The sequence below is a fragment of the Aulostomus chinensis genome, chromosome 17 (genome assembly GCF_037954235.1).
Source record: "Aulostomus chinensis isolate RoL2024-O1b breed Wild chromosome 17, RoL_Achi_v1.0, whole genome shotgun sequence".
In the NCBI taxonomy this organism is placed as follows: Eukaryota; Metazoa; Chordata; class Actinopteri; order Syngnathiformes; family Aulostomidae; genus Aulostomus; species Aulostomus chinensis.
Window position 1 is genome coordinate 16,128,311 of NC_141336.1, and position 17,598 is coordinate 16,145,908.

Sequence of the window (17,598 nt, forward strand, 5' to 3'; positions counted from 1 at the left end):
CAACTACAGCACAAGCATCATGTTTCAAGGTTATCCATCCATTCCTCTGTTCCTTGTAAATGCAAGATCTCTGACACACTTTGAGGGGATTTCTTTAAATTGTGTTGATATGTTCACTGGGAGGATGAATTCAAAACATATTGATGGTTAAAAAAAAAAAAAACAGAGGTCGCTATGACCTCAGTTGAACGTGACAGCTCAAGAGCAACTTGAGGAAATTCCTTCAAATTCAGTATTATCATCCACCCTCCAGTCATCACAGTTTGGTGTGGTGTATTTCAAGCCTCTGTCACCTTTTATTTGTTTATGTGGTGACTGAGATTCGAGGTTGTTGACCCCTATGTTGCAGGGGATTGCATGCTAGCCCACCATCAGCCTACACTTATTCTTATTTTGGGTATTATTTCGACCAACAGTTTAAAGCAATTTCCTCTTTTTTTTTCTTGGTGTTGTTTTTCCTCTTCAGAAGCACTGGACAAAAAAAAGTCAATAAGCAGTTGGGTTTGACACTTAATGGCTGTTATTGATCACTAATAAAACAAGTACTCATTTTACAAAAAGTTATAAATCCTGAGGGATTGCACAATTTAATCCGGTTTGCCCACATTTATTACCTACTTCCTCAACACCTGCAGGGGCTTTTATGAACGCCTGGTCTCAGTAAAGAAGAACTTGCCATAAAGTCATGATGAATAGCAGACGTCGAGCCTCAAAACTGATCAAGCGACAGAAAAGAGGGTCATGCACTCTTGTTGCTTTGAAACCAGACGAGGTGCTAAAATAGAGTATGGATTTTGTCAACGTTTTTTTTTTTTTTTTGAAGGTGTCACACTATTTCAGATGAGTAACCCAGGAATCCAGCTTTTGTAGGCATCGTACTATTAAATGTATATGTGCAGTGTCCTTGTTCTAGATGTGTTCAGGTGCTTGCGTCTGTTTTCCTTCCACTCTGCTCTCAGTGTTGGATTGCGTGCGTTTGATAGAAAGCGAGCTGGTGACAGATGAAACATACAGATTTGAAGATGTAAGAGCCTTATTCCTGCACCATTAATCTCTCTATTATTGTCAGAGGCAAACACCTGGACACAATGGCAGCGGAACACCATCAAGGCATATAAGCATTCATAATGTATAACCAGCTGTACAGACTTGTTGTTTTTGCATAAAGATGCATAAAAAGTTGCATAAATAGCAGTCAGTTTGGTGCTTGTTAGCAGTGAAGGGTTTAATCTTGGGCTGACAGACTCACACAGTCTGTGGTGGGCTATTTACCTATTCAGTCCATCAGCTCTGGTATTTGTTTACCTCAGTGTCGAGAGATTGGCCCCTCCTCCCCAGCGCCTTTGTAATTTGCACTCTGACTTTCTAGATGGTTCTGCAAAAGTCCTTGGAGAACAAACAGTCAAACACCTTCACATTCATGCACATCTGCATGGACGCAGCCTTAAACCCACCACGCACATAATTACTCACTGAGCATACACAGACACACCCACACACACACACACAAACACTCACACTCTTTAACATAGATCCCTGCATGTCTGAATGATGTCAAAACAGCCCTCAGCTCTGTCTGCAAGGAGATTCTATTGAAGTCAAGTACTGGCTAAATATGAATAATTGATTTGTAAAGGCACATTCTTGTGGGAAAAAAAAACACCTTTTAACCGTTATTACCTTAATTATTTCATCTTTAATAATAATAATGACAATACCTTCCTTGAACCTCCTTTACTGTAATACCTTTTCATGATATAGTGTTTTTAATGTCTTTTTAGCTTTTTCATCTTGAGTATTCAGACTTAAATACACACTAATTATGGACTGATTGGTTGATAACACAATAATTGAGTAGGAAGGGTGTGGGAGGGGCTCCAGGCTGGACAATGGACCGACGTCCTCCTCTTAGCCCGAGCAGAACCCAAAGGAAGACAGCTTGAAAAACTGAAACATAAATGGATGAACGTATGATACCATTAATTATCAGTGGGACGGTGTCCTTGCAGCAATAAATCATGATCCTTCCACTTTTTGTGATGAAGTATTAATACACGAGCACCAAATGTGATTATTTTTTTATCAAAACAGATGGTGTTATAAACTGTCTCCCTGTCATTTTTTTACAACAGGCACTAAAACTTAAACTCTGATTCTGTGAAAAAACATGCAAAAGTGAATAAATTTATTGCTTTTTGCATTTTTCAACCTCTATTTCTCTTTGACAATTGTATAGCTGAATTGTTCTGCAGGATATTGATGTGTCATGACACTATTGCTGTCATGCATGAATATCTGCAGTATTATTGCTACTTCATTTACTCGTGTCATCACTGCAATTGATTATTTACACCATACTGTACAGTTACTAAACTATGTCTTTTGCTTTCATCAGTGCTTCGAACATCCACACACACTTCAGCCTTATCAATAAATCTTACAAAACTGCTTTTATTTTCTTTGCAGTACTGTATATCTGTTCAAATGTCACTGATTTTGTCCCACGAATAGTAAAAGAGAGTCAAAACTGCCTTCTGAGAAAGGAAAAGTATTTGACACGGACTCATTAACATGCGAAGCAAAAGAAGAGGTATGACTGACTCTGCAATACAAAGCTTGGGGAATCACTCTTAACTTGGAGCTGGTGAAGCATTAAATGACCGCTAACAGGATATCAATATGTACTGTAACTAAAATGCCGTGATTTACTTTCAGAGCAGTTAAGTAGTGTTTCTGATCTGGTATGAATTCATCCCTGTTGTGTCCAGGTCAAGACTGTATATGGGACTCTTCTTGGGTGAAATGTGATCAATATGTGATGGTTTTTCTGATTCTACCCAAGTGCAACACACGATACCATCAGCTGTCAGTTCCCATGGTAACAAGATTGGAATAAATGGCATCAGGTGATTGTGGCATCAGGTGAGGTCCCCTTTCTTTCTACTCTAGATTCCTTTTCTCAAACTATCATTCTCATCCATCTGCTTCCTCAACCTTGACAATTAGAGGCTACAGTTACTATGGAGATAACGACATCACTACCTCCATTAAAGAAATTTAGTTAACATTTCAACACACTGGCTCGCATCTGCACAGATGGCACATTACACAGATATTGTCACTTAGGCTCTGCCTCCTGCCGATCCCAGTCAGAGTTTATGGCTTTTTCACGTCTGGTAGCAGAGATGTGTCGCAGTGATCAATAATGCTATGTGAACAGATATTTAAACACTGGAGATGCTTCTGCAATACACATAAAATGAATTTTTAAAATATGTCTCTTGAAACATCAAGACTGAGCATAAACAGCATACTGATGGCATCTGCCACTGCTACATTAGGCAGAGTAAGTGAAACAGCACCAAACCAGAGAGTACTGTTTACTTCCCTCAGTGTAAAAGGATGCTCACATGCCTGAGACCATCCAGTCCTATTTGATGTCTGAGGGTGGATTCGGGGGTGGGGGTTAAGTGACGGGAGATTAAGGGAAGTGCTGCAGCAGAAAATCAACAGAAATGACACTGTGGTTTCCATCTTTGGAGCTGGAGCAGCGTGTTTTGAGAGAAGCTATAAAAAAGGACATGTTAAAAGAGCATGGTGTGTAAAAACACACACACACACACACACACACACAAAATCTTAATTTCACCATTTTCTGCATGGTGCAAACTTGCAAGTTGATGTAACAGTGGTGCAAGACAGCAGTAGGAAGCATGCGCAATAAGTCGTGCAGGATTAGAAGACAGGCAGCCGAAGAATTGAAGGGATGTCTGTACACCGCACGTGTGTTTTTGGAGGGTATTAAAACATTAAAAACAACAGTCTGACAGAATGACAACTGCAAGAGGCAAGCAACATCTGATATGACATTCATCTTAATACGAGTTAGAGCTGGAAACCAGAATGAAGCTCACATTTTTCCCATCTAAAGGTTTATCATCCAACATTCCTGCATTTAAACCAAGGAGATGGACCTATTGAAGGTAACGGAGCGTTTAGTCAGCCAACCGTCAATTCACTTATACAGCAATACTGCATCATCTTTCCTTTAATTGCATTCTGTTTTGCAGCACAGTAATCAGGTTGAGACATTACTACCTCGGATGATATGTAGATGTTGGCTGGATGATGCTAAAGCGGATGTATCCATTTTATTTTTTTATTTTTATTTTATTTACAAAACTTGATGGAGGATCTGGAACATGAGCCACAAATGACACTTTGCTTTTGTTTGCGGTGTAAGCGAGGGTTTTTTGTTCATTCAGTGGCATGAGTGGGTGACGGGCACATCGTGGGAGGTGTCGGACCTTACTCAGGGATTCATGACATATGGGTACATCATCAGTTTAAATATATCAGTATTGGTCCAATAATCGGTCAAGTTCTGCTCAGGTCTCTTTGTCTTTGCTCATCATCAATGATGAGGAGACAAAAATAAAAATATGATCCTCGTCATATAAACTTCTTTTAAACAGATAATATCGGTGTTGGTAAATATCAGCTCTAAAATATTGGCAAAAATATCGTCCACCCTGACTTTTTTCAAATTTATTTTCCACTAGCGTCATCCAATGTTAAGTTTACTAACTTAAATCTACTTGTGGTGATTTCATTTGATTAAAATGACACGCCATGAATAAACTTTACACAGGGAAACATGAGTAACCTTCAATTTTACCTTGTTGGCTTATTCAGTAATGAACCACTTATATAGTACCACACAGTACATCTTCAATGCGGTCTGTCTTTGATAGAGAGCCCAGAAGATACACACTGTACACTAAAGGTTTCTCCCACCCTTTTCTTATTCAGTATCATTCTGAAACTGATTTTGCATAAGTATGACAACCAGAGTGCTTGAAGTTGTGCCAGCACCCTGGAGGCTGGAGCGACGGTTAGGACAGTGCCAGGTAAACAGTCTCCCACCACCCTCCGTAAAACCGATATGTTTGAGAAAGATCTGCTCCAGCTACTACCACAGATTTCTGCAAGAGCACTTGGGCAGAAAATAGCAGGTATTTTCTCCTCTCTTCGTCATGCTGAGTATAAAGAGAATGATGTATTATCTGAGTGCACCTGCACTGTTGTGTGTACTGTCATTGTTCTTTGGCAGAGCTCTTCGGAGCTGAGATGCTGTGTTCTCATGAGTAATGTAGCATTTGTCAGGCTCATTGAAGGAGACACCATGATTCCTGCCTGGTAACCGTAGGTATCCCAGCTGGTGATGTTAATGAGATTTGTACTGAAGAAAACTTCAAATAGCTCCAGTCCAAAATGAAGGAATTAAATCACAGAGGAGGTGACGGCGCAATTTTATCTGTCACCTTTAACCTTTCTGTACAATTAAATATGTCACTTATTCCCTGAGGCAGATGCGTGTTTCTCCTTTAGGACTAATTAGTGCATGGATTTAGATGTTGAGAAGGCAGAAAATAGAATTAGACAACACATCACAACCATCCACTTTCTCTCTTTCTGCCTGTCTCCCACGAAGACAGAAGCTCCGGTAATGATCCTGTCCTGCAGTCAGGAGGCATTACAGAATCTTCATGACAATGGGAAAGAGTAACAAGCAAGCAAACAGACTAGAAAATTACCTCAGCAAGCTCCTCTTTGATTCTGCGAAACAGGATCATTCTCATATTACCGCAATGATACAAACAGACCAATAAAAAAACAATTACCTGCTTCATGTGCACACGTGTGTTTGTCTGTTCGCTCATACTTTTAAGTGTGAGATTGTGCATCATGCATCATGTGAAGTGGCCACCTGGTATGATCGCCTGTTTAATGATCCGTCTTAATGGCCCAACCCAAAAGAGGAGGAACACGCCAACAGCCACGCGTTATTATCCGACTTAATTGTGTTTAGAATTCAATGTTGGAGATTCATTTCCTGCAAATACACCGTGAGTTTGAATGAAATGATCTGCATCAAAACCTGCAGCACCGTCGTTGTTTGTCAACTGACTGGGGATTTCTTTAATCAGACTTTAGTGTGCACATAGACTTTTCCCCAATTTGGCTTCTGCATGCTGAGCATTGAAATTAAATTTTGTATATTTCCACTGGGTTTGAAATAGATCATCTGTGCTAGTAATATGCATATCTAACTGCGCCTCTATGGCATGTAATGTTTCCTGCACAGCGTGGGACTAACCTTCATAGAGATTAGAAAGAAGACTCTCGTATTATATTGAGATATGGAGAGAATGCCTTTTCCCGGCAGATGCATAGCACTGATCAGCCTGCAGTAAGACTTTGCATGTATGTACATATGTCATAGCTGCTATAAGGATAATTTCATCATTGATTGGTTATATTCTTAATTCATTTAGTGTTTAGAATAGGAAATGTCATTTCATAAAAGTAAGAAATACAATTTACATAACTCCAAGCTGCCATATTTAACATGTTTTTTTTTCTTCTGTCAAACAGTCAAAAGCTTGTCAGACAGGAGTCTTACAATAACTGTGGATGACATGAAGAGGTATGGCAGCTGTTGTTGAAGTTCCCACAAATAATTATCACCAAAATCTACAGTTTTCCCTCAGCTCCGCAGAGCTTTATCACAACTCTTAGAGTTTTCCAGAGTAGCTGGTAAACCCTGAGGAGCATCTAGCATCTAAATACCTAGATTATCATGTATGCTTCACATGTAAAAGAGACCCAAGTTTACAAAGTTGTTCACAAAATCAGCTTTACAAAGTGTAAAAAATGAGCACAACTTGTTTCAAATGCCCCACGTCACAAACCAATTTGTTTTAAGAAATGACTTAACAATTACTCAATATCCAAATCATTGATTAGCTGTCAAGCCACGTTGATTATTTGACCGTCATCCCTATAGAAGTAAGAAAAATGAATTTGCGTACCATACAGCGTCTACCAAGCGAAGCAAATTGCTAAAGTGATACTTCATCCAAAGAGTACTCACAAATAGCTCGCTAATGCGTTGTTTTCCTCTGCTACATCACGTCTTTGTGCCTCCAGAAATATCCGACCACGTATAATTAGCTTGAGGCTAATGATGGCCCATCTGTCCACAATCCCTCAAATGCATCATTCACTACAATCCACGGCTTCCTTATCCAGCCGTATCCTCGCTAATCTTCTTTTAACAACAAAAGCAAGCTAACTCTAACCCTACCGCTTTCTGCACGACCAGCTGACTCATTCATCTGAAGCTACTTGTGAGCGATATTTTCACGATAGCACTGAACCAGAAGGATTATAGTTTGTATTAAACACAAATCAAAGTGTTAGCAAATGGATGAGCATAAGGCTGAATTAAGAAGACAAGGAAGGATTATATCAGATGATGCATTTTGGAGCTGTTAAACTGACATTTTGGGGCATTTTGCTGTTGTTAGCATTGGTTTCATGTTCAATAAACATGTCTGGCTTTTTCTGCCGTCTGAAGTGGCAAAGAACGCAGGCAGGAGAGATCTTTGTGAGTACTTGAAACAGTAAATACAGTTTTTGGGTGAGGTGTCGCTTGAAAACTATCCAAATCTACACAACATAAGAGTGATACGAAACAAACAGGCAGGATAATGATGGAAAACCAACAATTAACAGGTGTTTAGTGTTTTAAATGTGGTTGGTGTTGTTTCACAAGACACAGTCACACTCAAATGTTCACAGTGATAGAGCAACTCAGTTAAGACTGACACAAATCACACACACACACAAACACACACACACACACACACACTCCTTTCTTCAGATCCATAATGTCCTACTTAAACCTGGAGCACCCTGGACAGGAGCAGATAAAAGATCAGATACCAGATGAGAGCAGTGCTGTAGGAAAAAATATAATAAATAAATCGATGGATGACTCCTTCACTTTAATAAAGCACATAGGAACCTCCGACATTTCATTACAAAAGAGTGACTGATGTAATCTGGCCGGTAGATGTGGCAGGGAAATCACATCAGCACGGTAATGCTACATTCTGAGTTGTCTCTCTAGAGGATGGAAAATAAACACATAAGCCAAATTGAAGTGGGGAATATGAGACTGGAAAGCTCTGGAAAGATTATATCAAACTGGAGGAGACGTATTCTCCCCCTCTCACAGCTGCTGTTTATTACATGTGTGTCCTTGTTTCTCTGGAGAAAAAAAAAATGCAGATGTCCTGGGTGAGAAGGGCTTCTCCTTTGAAAATGAAGCAATTGATTTGCTCCTTATTTGCATTCATGCGGATCCCGTTTGCTCTTGCAGTCTAGACCGAGAGCCCACACACCTGATTAATCCAAAGGAAATGATTTATTTGGGGGATTCTGTAAGAAAAGCTAGAGTGGTGATGGTTTTAAATGTACACGATAATGCTCGTCTTTCAACGCCTTAAAACCTGCGCTGACTACATTGAGATGTGTGTGTGTGGTGTGTGTGTGTGTGTGTGTGTGTGTCTGATAACCCCTGATGGCATGGGAACAGATAATGTCCTCGACCATCTTTTTCCCCCAGATCTTTGTGACAGGTGTCTGACAGAGGTGAAGTTCATCATCTGAAATAAATGCTCTCGATTCAGCCCCTTCCATATGATCCGGGTGACTGGGAATCTTGTTCTTAATTAGGCCTTTATTCTAAGCCATTTACTCCATGGGAAGGAGAAGAGCACTCCCTGCCCTTGGGAAGGATAAAGGGAGATTGTGGACAGCAATAGGTGAACTAAAAATAGAGGCATGGGCATTATTATGTATGGCAGGTTGTGTTGGGGAAACCATTCAATATCACTTTAAAAAGAGGAGAAGACAGAAATACCCCTTTGTAGAAGAGTTATTTGAGCGGTTATGAAAATTAAACGACTAAATTATCAGAGGAACACGTTTGATGAAAATAAGAACCAGCAGAAATGTGCAGTTTTATAATGATCATTCATTTCCCTTTAAAGAATCTGTCATGCAAAATATAGAGGCACGTAATGTCTCCTGGGGGTCAGACTGGCGCACAACGATTCTCCCCTTATAAGAGGGGGTGGGGAGGAGGAGCGTGTTGCGCTGGGACGCTGTGCACGATGCAGCAGTCCCATCAAAACCTCCAGGTCCATATCCCGCAGACCCGGACCCGCAGGTCCACCTGTGGTATCCCTATCAACAAAGCTTGGATGAAATCAAACCAATTTAATGTGAGCTGCTGGATCGCTTGGGAACGGAGCGCGATTTAGGTAAGGTAATTTAATCGGATGATGACATGTAATTGAAGTTTGGAAGGGATTCTGTCGTGATGATGTGTGGATTTTCTTTTTTTAAAGCAAAGAATTGTCTTTCCCCTTTGTCTACATTCATGTGCGTCAGGGACGCTTGCAGGTTGAAGTACGTCAATTATATCACTTAACTCTTGTATGAAAATCTAATATGAAGAGGTACTTGATGGAAAATATTCAATGAAATCTTGTTTTCTTCACGCTAAAGGAACTTTTAAGAAATACTGACTGTTTTCTCTAGAAAAAAAACCCAACATCGCTCCTTCACTCACAGAGACGCCTTGACCCGCTTTATTTTCTTGCAGGAGAAAGAGGTTTGCTTTTTTTGTTTTGTTTTGTTTGCTGGAAATTACGATGCATCTCGCAGCGGTGGTCTCAATTCTGCTGGTGATAGGCGTCGCCAAAGGTAATCAGAGATTTTGATTAATCCTTTGAGACACACCATGATTTATCTCGTCTGCTCCACGAAGAGAAAACTCTTTGAGTGGAAAGAAAAGTCTAACGGATGAATATTTTACTGCATTGAATATTTCATGTGCTTTCTTTTTTCTTTTTCTTTTTTTTTTGGATGCAAACATGTAACTCGCTGATGTCCCTTTCTTTGTCTCTTAAAACAAAATAAAAAGGTTGGGGATGCAGTGCAGGGTGCAGCCCCGAAAATAGGTTTTGTGAGAAGCCAGGGAAGTGCAGGTACTAAAAGCTCCTATGGAGATGATAGCTCATATTCTGTGAGGCTTTTGCAGCCTTATTTTTTTTATATACATACATTTCTGTGGCTTTGTGTTCTTTTCTTTGATAGATGCAATCAGTCCAGCTAATTGGCTCGTTCTCCTGTGTTCTGCTAGATCAAGCTTGTGTCTGAATGTTATTTTTAACTGATAGTCCAAGTGCCTTTTCCTGGTAAAAGCTACAGTCTGTCACAGAGAGAACTGAATCAATTATTGGACAATTAAAGAATATCGCTACTACTGTAAGAGTAAAATCCTGCTGGCATTATGGAAACAGAAGTGTTGCAAAGCACTGTGGGTGGTTTATTAATAGTCCCCCCCCCCCCCTTTCCCCCCTCTTTCAGGTGCAAACCAGGGTGGAAAGGAGACAACTGTGACCAGTGTGTTCCCTTCCCTGGATGTCTGCACGGTGCATGTGAGAAAGCCTGGCAGTGTATCTGTGAGGAGGGCTGGGTGGGCAGCCTGTGTGACCAAGGTGAGGCTCATTAAGCTACACACACACACACACACACACACACACACACACACACGCACGCACACACACACCAGCCTGCTGAAGCTATTTGACATACCAGAGGTTAGGGTGAGTCACAAAGCCCCTGGGACACACCAGTTGCCACCAAATGATGCTGGAAGAAACAGACGATGTATTTTTAGATGGGTGAAGTTAGCGAGGGAAAGCTGTGTCTTCATGGCCGAGCAAAGACCGTTAAGTGAGGTATAAACGCCACAAAGTCTTAAATGTTGTCACACTGTGGCTGTGCAGAGCCACATTCAGCCAATGCAGATTAAATTAAGCACAAGTAATAATTCCCATTGTGTATAAAATGGACATTACTGCATAAAAATCACTTGGTGTAGCTCTAGCAAACCACAGGAGGGATTTTTTTTTTTGGCTTCTCCCTCTGTTTTATAAGTGCTTATGCTGTTTGGGCGCCTGAGCTTTCACGTCTGTGAGAGACTTGGTTGCTCTCAGTTTTGCTATGGTGAGAAGATGCTGCAGTGGGGAGCCCAAGTGAGGGTGGAAACAAAGAATTAAAGGACAGAAAGACACAAGCAGAGGAGGCGAGAGAGACAGAATTCATGACATTTAAATTTTTATTTTTGTTTTTGGTACAACAGACACCCGTTTGTGCTCATCCAGGCCTTGTTCTGGTAACGCCACCTGTATAGAGACAGGAGAAGGGGGATACCTGTGCATCTGTCCTCCTGGCTATGTCGGTGACAACTGCCACCTGAAGAGAGACCTCTGTCTCACAAATAGGTACCAGCACCTCTGTTTCTTTTCCATTTAAAGTACAGAATCAAAGCTTTATTTCCACGTGTTCATCCTGAGGAGTCATAATCAATAGACCAGCATGTCATGATCCTCTCTCTCAATCGGTTAATTCTCTAAGCAGTTAGCAGAGAGCTATTGATGTTGTTTTTGTCTTTTTTTTTTTGTCTTCCTTGCAATACAATAATCTTTGTTTATTTGTGTCTGGTAAAAAAGGAAGTAAGTTGTCAGATAATCAGGAATGCTTATATTCATAATGAGAATGAGGAGCTGGCAAGTTTTCTTCCCCCAACTTTTCTGGTTTGCATTTCTATAACACTTGATCAGTTTAATGTTTGTCCCTGTCATGTTTATTGAAGTGCTCCCACAGGAAGCCAGTCTATAACTGACCAATCCTAGTGTCATGTTGGTACCTGGAGTTCTATATTAAAAATTAATAATTTTATAGGGACACCTAAGTAGTAAATATGCGTAGTCAACAGGACTCTACATGAGAGATAGTCACAAGAGGGTGAATACAAGATGTCATCGGGTGGCCAGAAATAACCTCAGATGAAGATTAGGTACTAAACTTAGCGACAAATGCTAACGAGATGCTGTGGGCCTATGTAAAAGTGATGGTTTCACTGCCTCCTAGTGGCCCACAAATAATAATCGATGCACTTCTAAAAGATAACTGCCACTGTTAGGGCTGGTTTCAGTATCTGTATTCAAAATGAAATACTCTTCTTTGCTGCATGCAGGACCCACTCTCCTTCAGGGCTCGTGTCCTTCAGAGTGTCTGGCCTGAGTCAGAGGGTATGAACATGATGTCACAGTGGTTACACAGACTGAGTGGCAGAAATATGAGTGGTGGATTTATCAGCCTGAATCCTGCAACAAAACCCCCCCCCAAAAAAACCCATACTTAAGTGGGAAAGAGCTGTTCAGGCAGTAGAGACTATAAAACTAATGATTATTCATTTAAATGTAACCTTTATACAGGTGATTTCATACTTATGAGAGTTACAACAAGGAGTTACAAATGGTTTTTTTTAAAAACATTAAAACAGATGAATGAAGTGCTGTGTTATTGGTGAATGAATATGTTGGATTGACATTGTTGGACATAAACACAAACAGCTATCTGGTCTATGTCCGATGCTTTTCTTGCGTATTTTGCTGATGACAGAATCAGAAACATATGTGCCAGGAAATCAGACTATTTTTCCGGAACGCTTGTTATTAGTGGGCTGTAAGCAACACAGTGGAATACAGTTGTACTAAATGTAAGCAGTTGATTGTTTTTCTCTCAGTTTCAGTGAACTAAAGGCGGCTGTGTCGCAGCATGTTTTGCCTCTCAGTCCATCCACTCATCCCGGTGGGAGGGTGACAATAGAACTATATCATCTATAGTGTGCTAGCATATTAGAATACAGCATGGATGTAGTAATCCTCTGAAACAAAAACATATTTTGAACTTCTAGCTTGCATGTACACAAACATTCAGAATAGCATTAACACCACAAGCACAGGGGTGCATACCTTTGGGGTTTAGAAATTGCCTCATCATACGGTTCTTCACTGCTGGATTACAGACAGGCTCATCCCTGGAAACCATCTGCTGCCCATTTGATGCATATAAGAAACTCTCAGGGGGGGCAGCTAGCTGACACAGCCCTCCAGACACTGAGCCCCACCATGCTTGTTCTCTGTCAGCCAGCCTTGTTACTGACTTGAAAGACACAACTAAAAATTCAATAGCCCACAGCTCAGTGTCAAGGAATTGACAGCCCTTCTCCTTCACGCCAATAAAATATACAGGATAATTATATATATATTTATAAAATGAGATGACTGCAGCATCAATTGCATGCCAAAAAATTTTGCAACAGCTATCAGTCTTTTGGCTAGCAGAGAGAGAGAATATTGGAACTAACACAAGCTAGCAGATATTGATTTCTGTGGTTTCATCATTGCCCTGTCTTTGAGAGGCATATCTGCATTGTTCAGATAAGCTGCAAATGTGGGCGAATAGGATTTATTTATTGCAGAGGCAAAGCTGAGACTCATTTTCTATCTCATTTCTGCTTCTTTTAATGAAATATGCATAATGCGCGTGACATAAATATTGTTGTGTTAACAAGTATGTTTATGCAGCTGCCAATTAGTTGCCTGAGAAAAATCAATCAGCAACAATTTTGATGAGAGATAAGTAATAGTGATGGGGGGGGGGGCTTTTTCATCTTTTCATTCCCATCAAGATGAATAGAAGATTATTTCTTTCCTTTCTCTGAGACAAAATAAACACTTTCCCCTTGGGTCTCAGGACATATTGAGGGAATTTGTTTTCTTTCTTTAATGTCATTATTTTTTGACCAAACAACCATTGGCCAAATGATCAAGAATATATAGTAATCAGATTAACAAAATAACTAAGTTTCAGTCTCTTACACTGATATTGATGTGTATTGCAGTAAATGTTAGTAACATTGTTTAATACTTATTGGTTGTCCTTGTACATGTAAAGCAAATTTGGTTCTCATTTACTTTTAACCTTCTTGAAATTATTGATATAATGTTGACTTACTGAATAATCAGCTGTAATATTAAATTAATATCATATTTAGCTAAACCACATGATTGCAATGTCACCTTTTTGAAAGAAATAATCAGAAAAAAAATCGATCACATATGACACAAAGTTTTGTTAGGTCATGCTCAGAGGCAGTCCAAAATGTAAGTAGTAGAAACTATAGAACCTGAGCTTATATTTACAAAACTGACAAAAAATACAACATTATATTGATATGAGCAAAATTGTTCATGACAGTTACCAGTGGTCATAAATAAACAGAAAACATACCAAAGAAGAAAATTATGAAAAGTATTGAATGGGCAGATTATATTTAAATTAAGCAGTATGAAACTTAATTTTGCTGTCAAAAACAGTTGTTCAAGAAGTTGGAAACATTGTCAAACAATTTTAAATGTTGTATCATCTTAAGCAGGCTTATTTGCTAGCCAAGATTCTTTTGCCCAGTACAATAAAGTTTTCACTTGGCAGCAAAATATTCTTTGTTTTATGTGAAATGATCAAAGCAGGATTCTCTGTCTAATTAAAGAGGCTCTGTACGCAGGAAGATTTTTTTCCTGACAAATAAAAGCAGGCACCAGTACACTCCCCTGAGGAACTCCTCAAATTTGCTTTTTTAACATCCATCTTTTGCATTCCACCTTGCCATTTAATGGCTCCTTCATAGTCACAAGTGTGCTGTAATAAAGCTGTGTACCAGATAGTGGGCAGTATTTTGTCAATATTCACACTCTGCTGCTCTGTCCTCCAGCTCTCCTTGTCAGAACGGAGGCACATGTACAGATACGGATGGCTTAGCAGCTTACTCTTCCTGTTTATGTCCCCCTGGATTTTCTGGAGACTTCTGTGAGATCAGCATTGACAGTTGCCAACCTAACCCCTGTCTAAATGGTGGGAACTGCTCCAGCCACGGCCTGACTTTCATATGTACCTGTCCGCATGGATTCAGCGGTTTAACTTGTAATGATACCTCCAGATTCTCTCCTTGCACTGAGAAGCCATGTGCCAACAGTGGAACATGTGTTGGTCAACCTGACGGAACCTTCAAGTGTATGTGCCAGAAATGGTTTACAGGTCCTACATGTACCCTGCAGCACAGACCGAAAACAAGGTCCAAGTTGGCCAGCACCAAGCCTGCTGACCACAAAGCGTTTGCACTGACTCCACAGCACTACTCTCTCCCTGCTCACGCCTTCCACAAACTCCTCAGACCGCCTGAGCGGGACCTACTCAAGATCACCCTGAAGGAAACCGTTCACCCTCCTGGTGTCCTGGTCACCCATGGTCAGCTAGTCTGCTTCGGCATGCTGGCCCTGCTCACCTGCCTGGTCATTCTCGGCACGACAGGTATTGTGTTTTTTGGCCGGTGTGAAGCGTGGCTGGCAAATGCCAAATACAGCCAGCTTGTTCGACAGCAAAGGGAGCACTTGCTGAGAGAGGCAGGCACGAGCCAGGAAGAGCCTGAGCACTCAGTAAATATCATCCTGCCTGAGAAGATTAGACTGACTAGTGTTGGGAGACACTACACCTCCATCTGATCAAATCATCTCTCCCTCTGGAAAGAATTTTACATGAATGTCTCAACATTGCACCAAACCATGACTGTACAAATGTGTCTACTACCTTAAAATGTATTTGAATGTACTGGGCCATCTGGACAAACGTGACACTGGATTGTAACTTACTGGTAGACTTAAAAACAGTCTTTGAAATGTAAAAGATTGTAAAAAAAAAACAATGTTATACCAAGTAGCACATCGATGGCTGGTTAAAACAGGCCAGTTCTCTCTGGTTAAACAAAGAAACACTATCACTGAAAGTTGTTTGGCACACAATAATTGGCGTAATATTGGGGAAAAGGAAATTGCAATAAAATACAGGTTTTAAAAGAGCATGCAACTCTTCTCATCAGTATTTGTATTAAAAAAGATTTTTAATCCACCATGTTGTTTTGACATTTTATAACCATGGGTATACAATGTTTCCATGTTTCAGATGAAGCAAAAATATGTATTGTACATTTGTACAGTTGCTATATTATTACATGCCAACAAGCAGATGAAAATCTATGTCGTAATTGTACAGGTTTACTCAGTTTGTGTCTCTTTCTATCTCACTTTATAGATGTTTCTGTTTAGATGTGCGTTTTTAAATGTATATAAACTGCATTGTTTATACTATTTCCTGCATATTTGCGAAAGAAATGCATCAACTCTCTACTTGCATCCACACAGTGACTATCCTCTCTTCGTTTATTGATCAGTCTTGAACTCATTTGCAGGTTTTTGTCGTACTGCCAGTACTGGAATTTCACAGGTAATGCACCGGCATCTCTGAGTCCCTGAATCGATTTTGTCGGGATGAGTTGTCTCATCATGCATTAAATGCCTACCCACCATGCAGTTACTTAATGAATTCTGAATGTATGGAATGAATATGGCTAAGAAATAACTAAAAATGTGTACCATTGTGTGATAAATATTCCTTGTGATAGGAGTATTAGTGTTAAGAGTGGAGGTGTATTTGTATCAGCCCATATCAAGTCTGTAAAAATGTGTTTTGTGTTTGTGACTTTTGTTTTTCATAAATCTAAAAGGTGGATATAATGTTCTCATAACAGTAAATAAGATTTCTATCTGTGTTTTACAGCTAGCAGAAATAAATTATGATGCTTTAAGGGTGATATTTCCACCTGGGGGAAGTCTAGAATTTGTTTTTGCCATTGTGCTTTGGACTTGCTTTGTTGTTCATTATTTGCTTTTAATAAAATATCTTTTAAAAGTGTGCTTGTGACAGAGATCCTTGCAGAGGTTCAAGGTTGAAATAAGCTTACCCTTTGCATTAACCTTCACCATTTGAATCGGACTCCTTCGTTGGTGAATATCTAAATCTGGGACCTGACTAAGATAAAATCAGATTCTTGGCTGGGGGGGGGGGGGTCATATGTTTCACATTATGAAAACCAACCGATGTATCATCTACCTGTCCTGAAACCAGTGGAACAACTTTTCCTTTACTCCCTACTGCTAAAAAACATTCCTCCCCCAAGTCATCTCAGTGATCGTCTGCAGCATTTTACATCTTCATCATCAGTCCTCCAGCAACCCTGAAGCTTCAGACGACGGTCTCTGTCTCCACCTTGTGGTGCCTCTGATCCATATCACCAGAACAATGCAGTCAGAATGTTAAGAAAGAAACACAGGTCAGTGTGACGTCAGCGACTGGTTTCATCTAAATGGTCAAATTCAAATAAATAAATATGAATAGGAACAAAGAGTTATATTATACATATATATATATATATATATATATATATATATATATATATAAATAAAATTCATTTAATAAAAAAGTTGACATATTGTACCTATGTGACATTTTCTGCCTCTTATTTTTATTATTTATTATTATTGAAACTTTTCATGGTAGGAAAACACTTCGGAAATTTAGTGAAAACAGCTCATGTTAAACGATGGAGTTGCTCTGAAACTGGCAAAGCTGTTATTTGCTGTGTGAGTTTTCTATTCCTCATCATTGTTTTCAATAGGAATTCAAATCCTTATATCCTCTGGCTGCAAATTAGGACCAAAAATGCACTATTTCACTCTAAAAATCAAGTTATTGTTTATCCATCCATCCATTTTCTTCCGCTTATTTCTGTTAAGGGCCATGGGGGGGCTGGAGCCTCTCCCAGCAGCTACGGGCGAGAGGCGGGGTTCACCCTGGACAGGTCACCAGTCCATCACAGGACCAACACATAGAGACAGACAACCATTCACACTCACAGTCACACCTACGGTCAAT

The 17,598-nt window shown here is 39.9% G+C and overlaps 1 protein-coding gene and 1 long non-coding RNA gene across 4 annotated transcripts in view; one reads left to right on the forward strand and one right to left on the reverse strand.

The window, feature by feature from the left end:
• Positions 1 to 1,824: 1,824 nt before the first annotated feature.
• Positions 1,825 to 17,598, reverse strand: part of LOC147246491 (uncharacterized) — a 63,568-nt gene continuing 47,794 nt past the window's right edge. The window contains exon 4 of the long non-coding RNA XR_015109717.1: positions 1,825 to 1,947. This is a non-coding gene — a long non-coding RNA (uncharacterized LOC147246491). The remainder of the gene's footprint in view (positions 1,948 to 17,598) is intronic.
• dlk1 (delta like non-canonical Notch ligand 1) lies at positions 8,978 to 16,554 on the forward strand. Of its 3 annotated transcripts, XM_086183197.1 has the most exons (7): positions 8,978 to 9,176; positions 9,264 to 9,324; positions 9,521 to 9,621; positions 9,842 to 9,905; positions 10,288 to 10,418; positions 11,066 to 11,207; positions 14,546 to 16,554. In XM_086183197.1, exons 2-7 carry the CDS (start codon positions 9,296 to 9,298, stop codon positions 15,330 to 15,332), a joined length of 1,254 nt encoding a protein of 417 aa, XP_086039323.1. In that variant the 5' UTR covers positions 8,978 to 9,176; positions 9,264 to 9,295; the 3' UTR covers positions 15,333 to 16,554. The 3 variants fall into 3 exon arrangements, with proteins under 3 accessions (XP_086039323.1, XP_086039322.1, XP_086039324.1); XM_086183196.1 differs by having other exon boundaries at positions 8,978 to 9,324; XM_086183198.1 differs by lacking the exon at positions 9,264 to 9,324.